Genomic DNA, 9,868 nt, shown 5'->3' on the forward strand with positions numbered 1-9,868 from the left:
TCCTAGTTCCTTGTCAGGCATGACTTATAGATGAACTCAAATTTTTAAAAAATGTGTACGTTTAAGTTAAAACTGCATGTAAATCAATTCTTTAAATTCCTTTATGGTCATGTGAGGTGACGTTAGACTTCGGCATTGTGTTTCCATCAGGGAGGTGAAGAAACCTCTTGGAACAGAAGGTTCTCTCCATCTGGAAAAACATCAACTGTGTCTCCTGGGGGTGTAGTTTCATTTAGCTCCAGAAGGTGGCGCAGAAAGGCATCTACAGTATTTGAATTATACTAAAAGAGGAACATTTAGAATTTACTCCTTGGTGAAGGCCTGCCAGCAAAACACATCCGTTTGTCTTTAATGACGTTACCTTCACAACAATACAGTACTTTTGATTCTTCTACAGAAATTCTACAGAAGAATAATGATTTATTGAGTAGTTTTAGTGTTACAGTTCATTCAAGGATCTATATTTGTGATTTAACTTGATATGCTGGGAGAACATCATTAAAAGCTTTCCGTATGAGAGCAGCGAAGATTTGCTTCACTTTTCTGATGAAGACGAGCACCTTATTCTGTTCCTAGTATGGTTCCAGCCTTATACCTGGCATATAGACAGCACTTTCAATCACTTTTAAGTATCTGCGTGTTTGTAGCGATCATTTTGGTGGCCCACCTGCCTGAGACCCTGGAAGGTTTCCACTCATTTGATCTCAAGGTATCAAATTTGTCAGTTTTAGGGTGGAAACCTTTGAAACTGAAACGAGAAAAAGTAATTTTCCTTGAATTTGCTCAGAAAATAAGAACCTTTTAATTTAAATGACGTCTCATATGTAGTGCACCATCCTCCAAGGCTAGCACACAGTATTCACTGTGGCAGCTATAACCATATAAACTAAATTCACACGTCGCCTCCAGCACATTTCTCCAGAGAAAAATCTCCACTCAGCTCAGTTGCCTATAAACCCTACAGCAGTCTCAGCCTAGCAGAGGGGCTGAACAGATGTAAAGAGCCTCTCAGACTCCAATCAATGCTGCTTTCGCTCTGAATGAGAGAAGTGTCCATCAAATGGATGTAAACCACATCTAAGGACAGCAAGACAGAAGAATACGGCTTCACAGTTTGTTGTTTAGGTAAGAAAATAAGTGCATTTCTAAAATTAAGATACTTTACCATGAAGAAAGTTTTACTTTTCCTACAATCACCTCAGTTGTTGATGCTTGTAAATCTGTGGAGATATTAACGCTGAATCCAGTGAATGATATGAAACTATTAGAAAATGTCATTCAGATCAAGCTGAGATGTAGGAAAGACTGGATTTTAACTAAATTCCCACCAGGCATGACTTTTGAAGTTAATAGTGATTGAACCGTTTCACTTCTCTGATTCTCTTAAAAATAAGGATTGAGAAATTGTGGCTTTTCAAGAATTGCGTTTTGGTCCTAAATGTATTTATACCATTTCAGAATTGACCTTTAACACTTTCTCAGTGATACATGTTAATTGTTACGACAGCAAATCAAAATCTTGAAGGGTAGGAAACCCAATTTCCTCCAGAGCACTGAAGATTAAAGCTCATCTCACCCAAATTGGGTTTGAATTGCAGGTTTTTAACTCCCGTCCTACTCTGTATTTGCTTTATTATAATGAGCAGCAGGATGTGCTGGTGTCACTCTAATCACACATTTCCTTTAGGTGGATTATCTGAAGTTTTATCTGAAAATGGACTGAAGAGGTTTAAAGAGTGAAATGCAAATTCCTACAGCTTGTTCTAGGGTCACTGAATTCATCAAGATTCATTACATGTTCAAATATGTAAATGAATATGACAAATAAATGAATGAAACATGAGTTTGTTACTAATTAATATGCTAATGATTGATTCATCACATGGCTTTAATCAGATAGTCACAACTGACTAAAGATGTCCTACTTCAGTCTGTGATCTACATACAGTTTCCTCACATATAAAAACATCTATCTCACAATATCAAAGGAAGTGGGGCGGAAAAAAAATCTTTTATTCTCTGAGTGGTAATGGAACCCATCCTTTCACCACGTTTCACAGACGTCCATTTAGTAGCTTTTTGCTTAATTTTGCTGACAAATTGATCAAAAAACAAAGATATTCAAGTCAATTGTTCTGCAGGAGACTAGAACAAAATGTAAGTGAACATTTGTAAAGTTCACAAAAACATTAATATGTGCAGCGTTTAACAATCAGTATTATAGGAAATCAGTAGAAGGTGATCATGAGCTCATTTTCTTCTGGCAGTGCTGGATTCGGATGATTGGCGTCGCCAAATGGTGAGCCATCGATCCGGACAGACAGACTGTTCCAGTGTTGTTGTGAGTGTGAAGTCACACAACCGTGATCATGTAAAGACACAATCGCTGGACTATTGATCTCTGAGGTGCTTCAACTGTTTCATGGTATCACCGATTGATTTCTCCTTCTTGTGCGCAGGACTGCGGAACGATGTGAGCGATAACGTTCCACTTCTTAATCTGGTTACTGGAGGATGGTTAACTCAGACCATTCCACAACAACCTGAACACTAGAGACTATCCAGGTTTCACACCTCTGCCTCTCTGACTCTCTCTGCCTATATTCCATCCAGATCTCACCATGACTCATCATCTAGTTCTCAACAGTACCTGTGCGGACCTGAACTCCTCAAATTCGTTGTCATTCGGGTTGAAACCTTTGACCCACCCGAACATCACCTATGTAGATTTCTACCTTCACAAACCCCCAATGGCGACAGTTTTCACCATCTCCTACCTGCTCATCTTCCTGGTCTGCATGGTAGGCAACGGTGTTGTGTGCTTCATTGTGTTGCGCAGCAAAAACATGCGCACCGTCACCAACCTGTTCATCCTGAACCTTGCCATCAGTGACCTACTGGTCGGCATCTTTTGCATGCCAACAACCCTGTTGGATAACATCATAACGGGTAGGAACACACAACTTTTCTTTTGTCTTCTTCTGCAATTCCCTTGATTTGCAAGTCTGATACTACTTTGGTCTTCCTTTTCCCCACAGGTTGGCCCTTTGGCAGTGTAGTGTGTAAGCTAAGCGGTATGGTTCAAGGAATATCTGTGTCGGCATCTGTCTTCACTCTGGTAGCAATAGCTGTTGACAGGTGAGGTTTGTAACGGAACTGCTGGCTATAATGTGTTTCACCCCGAGGATTATTTTTGCTTTTCTCATTTCCTCCGATCTCCTTTAATGTCAGATTCCGTTGCATCGTCTACCCTTTCAAGCAGAAGATGACCATCGCCACCTCCAAGCTAATAATCGTCATTATATGGTTCTTGGCCGTGTTCATTATGTGTCCCTCTGGAGTCATGCTTCAGGTCACAATGGAGCAAAGGGTGCGAATAGTCCTCGGTCACAAGAATGACACTCGACCCTTCTATTGGTGCAGGGAAAATTGGCCCAATCAGGAGATGCGGAAAATCTACACCACTGTCCTCTTTGCTAACATCTACCTCGCCCCTCTCAGTCTCATCGTCATTATGTACTCCCGCATTGGATTCACCCTCTCTAAGACCACCATAACTCTGGTGCGGAGCAGCGGCGTTGTGTCCGAAGGCATAGGTGGCAGTAAATCCAGCATGGAGGCGCGCCACATGATTTCCAAGAAGAAGACACGGGTGATAATGATGCTCCTGGTTGTGGCTTTGCTCTTCATCTTATCTTGGCTTCCCCTGTGGACGCTGATGATGCTTAGCGACTACGCCAGCCTGACCGAGCACCAGTCTCGCATCATTAACATCTACGTGTATCCCTTAGCTCACTGGTTGGCCTTCTTCAATAGCAGCGTCAACCCCATCATCTATGGGTTCTTCAACGAGAACTTTCGCAGAGGCTTTCAGGCTGCTTTCAAATTTCAGCTGTGCAGGGACGACATGCAACGCCAGAGGAGCCACTCCCACTGCATCCGAGGTCACGCTGTGCTCCCGGTCCAGGGTGCCACCCTCAGTAGATCAGGATCTGGAGTCAGACCGCGGCTGGTAGGGAATGGGAAGAGTTCCTTCCAGGATGGCGTGTCTTTGGATGGCGATATCAAAGAACAGGACATGATCTTGGAAGACCTGGAAAAGGTGTCCCAGATTTAGGCAGAAAGATACTGTGAAGTGTTTCAATAATTCTGAGGCATCATGTATTGTATTTAAAAAGACTTTGAAGAGACAGGCCTCTGAGGATTTTGAATTTGTAACAAAGAAAAGAATATTAAGAAGAGGCTAGAGGCCCCTGAAATCTTGTGGTAAAAGTTTCAATCCTCAAAATATCAGAAATTTGGTGAAACCATCACACCTATGGCAGCAACGTGGGCAGTTTGCTGCAAGCCAACTGATGATTCGATCACAATTTCATTCCGAGCTGCGCAGCTTGTAGAGTTTCTGATTGGATATTCCTTTCTGGAATGTTGGAGGTGTGCATTCTCACCTGAGTCCAAGAGTTGTTCCATTGTTCTAAACCTGTCCTGCATTGGCAACTTCTTCTTGTAGGTGAAGTTGTTCTTGTGAATTGAATTGCACAACTTAAGTCAAGAGTGCCCTGCATTTTTTGTTTTGTTACTCTACAGGTTTTTTTTATTTTTAATTAAATCTTTCATGGAGAAATCCAGTTCGGAGGGCGTAGTGAGGAGACGAGCCCCCGTGCAGTCAAGCCCTTTGAAAGCCTTCTGAAATTACATTTGCTGCCATGACATTTATGAAATTTGTACTCATGCTACTTATAGCCTAATTAGCCATTAAGTACATTCTATGCCATTCCAGAATGTCATGTGAATACAACCCCTCTACTTAACTGCATATTACCGTCGCAGCGCATTCAACCTGCACGTCAGCTATGCAGTCTAGTCGATCTGTCTATAACGTTGCTATGTGATGAATGCAAAAGTATCAGGAATGTACAGAAGATGTTCAGAACGCACCAGTGTGTAGTAAAGACAAAAGACAAGGTAGGCTGTGTGTCCTTTAAGTTTCATTTGATTTCATTTTGAAGTCTTTATTGCCTCATGGTTGCGTGAACAGTGCAGACGGGGAAGGTTAAGTTTGATAGAAATACTTGTATTAAATTATTATGATGTATTTTCATTCAACGATATTATTTATTGTGTTGTTGTAATATTTATTTATTTGTTTATTTATTCATTCTACATGTTCTTGATAAAATGGGCTGTAATAATTCATGGGCATTTATTGGCTGAAATAATATTTATATTTCTATTAATTACGTGAAAAGAAAGACTGCTTTCTTTACCTTGGAAATAAGATGTAATATCTCAGTACAGAAGTGTTCACCATGTTCCTTGTTGTTCCTATGGTGGTTCTGAATGGACAAATAGAGGAGAAAAGAGGATTGCATAATGTTAACAATTCATATAATTCTCTGTCAGTCAGAACCTCTGCACCAATTTTCTTTCTGTTTTTTCCCAAGTAGCTCATTCTGTGAATGGCAGCTCTTAAGCAACAGCGATGAAAGGCGTCTAATGACACGACAGAGAAGAGGCCTTGGGGATTGAAGGAGAATAGATAATGGTGCCAGAGCATGAATACACCCTTAGCTTTCACTTTAGTGTCAATGTCGCTTCGCAACATACATCAAGCTGGAGGACATTTGTCTCATGGCAACTTTTCAGTGTCAATATTTAAAGACATAAAGTTCAAGTATTTGGATTTGCCCTTTTGTCTCATTTGAATATTTGTACTGTCTCTAAGAATGTCAGTGATGATGCTGTAATGTATTGTGATGCTTAAACGGAAAAAGCAAACAGAGCTTGTGAATGTAAAATAAAAATGAGCAGTTTAAAGACGAACCATTGTGATGTTCTCTTCTTACACTGCGAAGTTAAAGCTGCAGAAAACACGTAAAGGTTTGGAGAAGGCTTTGCATGTTCTCCCCGTGTTCTTTGTGGGTTCCCTCCAGCTTCTCCTTCTTGCTCCTTATAGTACATGTAATATACATGTGATATGCTAAGTTAGTTAATTTCCCTGTTGCTGAATTTAATATATCATATTTAACGAAGCTTTTTGCATAATTATATACACATTCACTATTATATCTCTATTTCTTATGTTCTTACATGTTCAGGCTTAATTTCCTGTATTAACTGTCAGTTCATTGTCGGCCGGTCACCTGAGACATCAGCTGTTCTCCTCAGCTGCTCGCCTCTGCAGTTAGCTATCTTTTTAAATCGAAACCTCTTTGTTGCTTTAATTAATTTATGCCACCATTGTGTGCACCCGTCCACTGCCCCAGCTTCTCATGTCATCAGCCTTACCGGTCTCAGCAGAGTCATCAGCCGCCGCCACCACCGTTGTATTCTCACAGGGACGAAAGGGATGAAGACACAGCCTGTCGGGTAATTGACTTTATTGATGCATCGTTCTTCTTCTGTGGTCTTCCTCTCATTAATTTATCCATGTCTGAGCGTTTTAGGGTTAAACCTCTAAAGCACGTTGGGGTTGGCATTTCCAGGAAGTCATCAGGATTATATTCCCTCTTGAACCCCCCCCACCCCACCCCCTTGCTGACTAACAGCACCCACTGCTTTTTACCATCCTCTCAATTTAATCTGCATCCCATAATAACACACCTATATTAAATATTGATAGGAGAAATGATCATCACCGTCCCTGAAGTTGTAAATGAAAAAATGTCAGATGAAAATATATGTTCCCATGAGAATCTCTTGTTTATGAGTATAAATGTTAATTTTACTTAATCAAGGTTAATTTTACGTGACACCTGCTTCATTCCCATAACTTTAAGTACGTTTAAGATCATTAAAGGTCAGAGTGACCATTTGAAGACTTGAATAACATTTTTACTGGTACATTACTCCTATAGAAAATGACTGCATGATTGCATATCAACGCCTCCTCAGAAAACCTATCAGGAATATGGAGCGGGAACATGAGGGGTTCCCTGACACTGAACATTCTTTTTTTTTTTTTTACCTTGAACAGAATATCGCTACACTGATCACGCGTGTAACACAAATCCAAATGCAGGTAAGATTAGAACAGAAAAGAAGAGTGAATGAGGTTTCCAGGGTGCATTTCTCTTTTCATAAATCGATGCCAGACTGACTTTCTAGTTGATGTCAAATAATCCATTTAAATAAATAAAACCTGGGTTCTGCTCACCTTTCTATGAAGAAATCAAATGAATCATGTCAATTTTTTTTTCATACATGTGGGTGTAATTAGCTTTAAAACAGTGCGGTCAAAATTCCAGAAGCTGCAAGTGACAATCTGACCTTAAGCCTTTTTCTTCTACATGTAACCGAATGGAATCAAACCGTACAATTAAAATTCATGTCATTAAATATCACTGATCTGATGTGACCACAGACATCACACTTTTATTTCAGTGGCCTGTCTGTTGTCTCCGTGTGCACCTGCTCCTCCCACCTCTCCTCAGTTTGCATCAGGTTGTTAAAATATGTCATCAACACCTTGCTCTGCCGCCTTTAATTCCTCCTCCTCCCACCTCTGTTCAGTCTTCTGCAGACATCCAGGCCCTTGTCTCCCAGCGACTCGGTTCTCTGTATTGTACAGGATGAGAAGTTACAGAAAAAGAATGAATGATGATATAAAATTATTTGAAACAATCCAGAATCCACATGTGCACCGGCGACTTGCATTAATTTTTGCTTATTTTTGACATATCCTATTGGCGGCGGACAAACAAACACAGATGGGTGATCCAGTTTGGATTCAAACCTGCAGAGGTAATAATTGCAGCGAGCCAACAACACCCACACGACCCCAAATGACCCCGTTTACAGGCGCGTTGTATGTTCTCAGGTGAAGAGAGGAATGGAGGAATATGATGATATACTGACCATGATTATGAAGTGCTCTTCTGTCACACAGATTGTACCTGTGCTGTGGCAGCTGAAGGCAGCTAATGTGATACTAACAGTCTGTATTACTGGCTTTGGAACCTGACGTTCAATCATCGAAGCTTTTACGACAGAAAACATGTCATAAAGAGCGACCTGGATGTGAACTGAACATCTTGTTCTATTTGAAAAGGCGTAAAGCAATGTCGCACAAATAAGCAGGATAAAATGACCTGAATGATAACCAGACGTAAATGTTTGTGCCAGAGGGAAGAGGTTTGATGTCAGGACTGATAATAAAGGTAATGAATGAAATGCAGCGCGAACTAACTATCTATTAAAATTCTGTGTCCTGTGGGTAAAGAGAAAATGGATTGTGCTCTCAGCAGATTAAAGTCCAAGTCTGCGCCCACTAATCTCCGAGAGCCATTAACCTGCATCCCCCTTCACCTATATCTCTATACTGGCTTTTCCATTAGGTTTTCATCAGAGATCTGCATCAAAAAAAAGAAAAAAAAAAGCGATTCATGCCACTTTGTGTCCCTGAGCTGCTCTCCATGGGAACTCATGTTGATAATCTCCACGAGGAGCTTTTTTACTTCTGTCACTTTACATTTCATTAAATGTTGAGGAGCACACGTCAGGACGGTAAATTGATTTATTTAGTCTTTATTATCTCACTTAAGCTAGAGAACACTTGAGAAAATGTACACTGACGGATAGAGATGACAGACACAATTAATTGGATCTGGATTAGATGTTGATTAGCTGTGGACAGATGACGTAAATAAATCAAAGGAGTTAATGGATGTCAGTGAAGTCCACAGGTTGTTTCAATCAGAGCGGGCTTTAAATCGAAATTGGAATTTAAAGGCTATAATCCAATTCCTTTTGAAATTATAGGAGTGAGGAAAAATGCCTTGGGGAGTTTGATGACCTTAACAGGATCTGCGTTTGTTTTTGGTGGGAGGGAAAGTTGAAATAAATGCATTCAAAAGGAAATTGCAGGATGCAGAAGAGCCTCTGTTTTTTTTTCAGGTATTTGAAGCTCTAAGTTGATTTCTTAAGGTTCTAATCAAAAAGATCTCGCAAATGGGGGTGGAAAAAAACATCAACAAACCCCAAGAGGTCACAGGTCACCCTCGTCTTTTTTTCTTAAAATAAAAAAGAGAACTTTTTGTCAATTTAAATCAGACTTGTAACATATAAAATGAAACAAACTGGTGATTTTGAATATTTTTGTGATCAGTTTGCTGTTAATATTGTAGTCATTTCTATTTTTGTTCATTAAGATGTTCAGCTCCACTGACTTCTATCTGCGCCTGTAGCCATGGCATCTGAAGATACATCACACATTTCCTACATAATGATTGTTCTTAGTGTTGAATGTCAAGCCTGGAGGCGTACACAACACCCTCACCACCAGCTCAAACATGTCAGTATTATAGTATGTAAAAATGATGCTTTACTGACCTATAGTCTCACGCAGAGAATGTTTCATGTTCAGCCACAATTAAGGCAACAGCATTAAATGTCAGATTTCTATTTTAACGGTGGATCAAACAACTCACCGAAATGTCAATGTGTCCGTCATCTGAGAAGAGCACAGAGAAATAGTTGCGTAGCACTGTTCTTTAGCTTACAGGAAGCTAAAGAACATATTAAATTGTAGGAAACCCTAAAATTGCAAAAGGTCCTCATTCACAACCTTTTTAAATTGCATTCTCATTTGTCAAAACCTTCAGAAAAGTTGGAATGGACGGTTTAGCAATAGGAAAATATTCTTATTGGTTTACTTACAGATAGATTAAAATATTTATTTTGCATATCTGTTGATCAAAGAATTGCTACAACTATTTTTCTTTTGATTTTATGACCAAATGTCACACAGTATATATTCCAGGTTTAAATTTACTTCTTTTAGAGAAAAGAGTACAATACAGGTTTGACCTATGATCAAAAGGTAACTGAAACTCTCCTGTTTTAGATGTAAAATTTAGGTGTGATAATG

The 9,868-nt window shown here is 39.8% G+C and overlaps 1 protein-coding gene across 1 annotated transcript; it reads left to right on the top strand.

Moving 5' to 3' along the window:
- Positions 1–462: 462 nt before the first annotated feature.
- On the top strand, positions 463–5,817 carry LOC137608586 (neuropeptide FF receptor 2-like). The gene is made up of 4 exons (XM_068335079.1): positions 463–1,125; positions 2,614–2,949; positions 3,039–3,138; positions 3,232–5,817. The coding sequence occupies exons 2-4, from the start codon at positions 2,622–2,624 to the stop codon at positions 4,115–4,117; spliced, it is 1,314 nt and encodes a 437-aa protein (XP_068191180.1). The 5' UTR covers positions 463–1,125; positions 2,614–2,621; the 3' UTR covers positions 4,118–5,817.
- Positions 5,818–9,868: the final 4,051 nt, after the last annotated feature.

The sequence above is a fragment of the Antennarius striatus genome, chromosome 15 (genome assembly GCF_040054535.1).
Source record: "Antennarius striatus isolate MH-2024 chromosome 15, ASM4005453v1, whole genome shotgun sequence".
NCBI classification, from domain to species: Eukaryota; Metazoa; Chordata; class Actinopteri; order Lophiiformes; family Antennariidae; genus Antennarius; species Antennarius striatus.

Bases quoted from the DNA above. Each gene is read 5' to 3' on its own strand.
- LOC137608586 (XM_068335079.1), top strand. From the start codon at position 2,622: ATGACTCATCATCTAGTTCTCAACAGTACCTGTGCGGACCTGAACTCC. The intron at 2,950-3,038 runs GTAGGAACACAC...TTTTCCCCACAG, and splicing joins GTTGGATAACATCATAACGG to GTTGGCCCTTTGGCAGTGTA. The intron at 3,139-3,231 runs GTGAGGTTTGTA...CTTTAATGTCAG, and splicing joins GTAGCAATAGCTGTTGACAG to ATTCCGTTGCATCGTCTACC.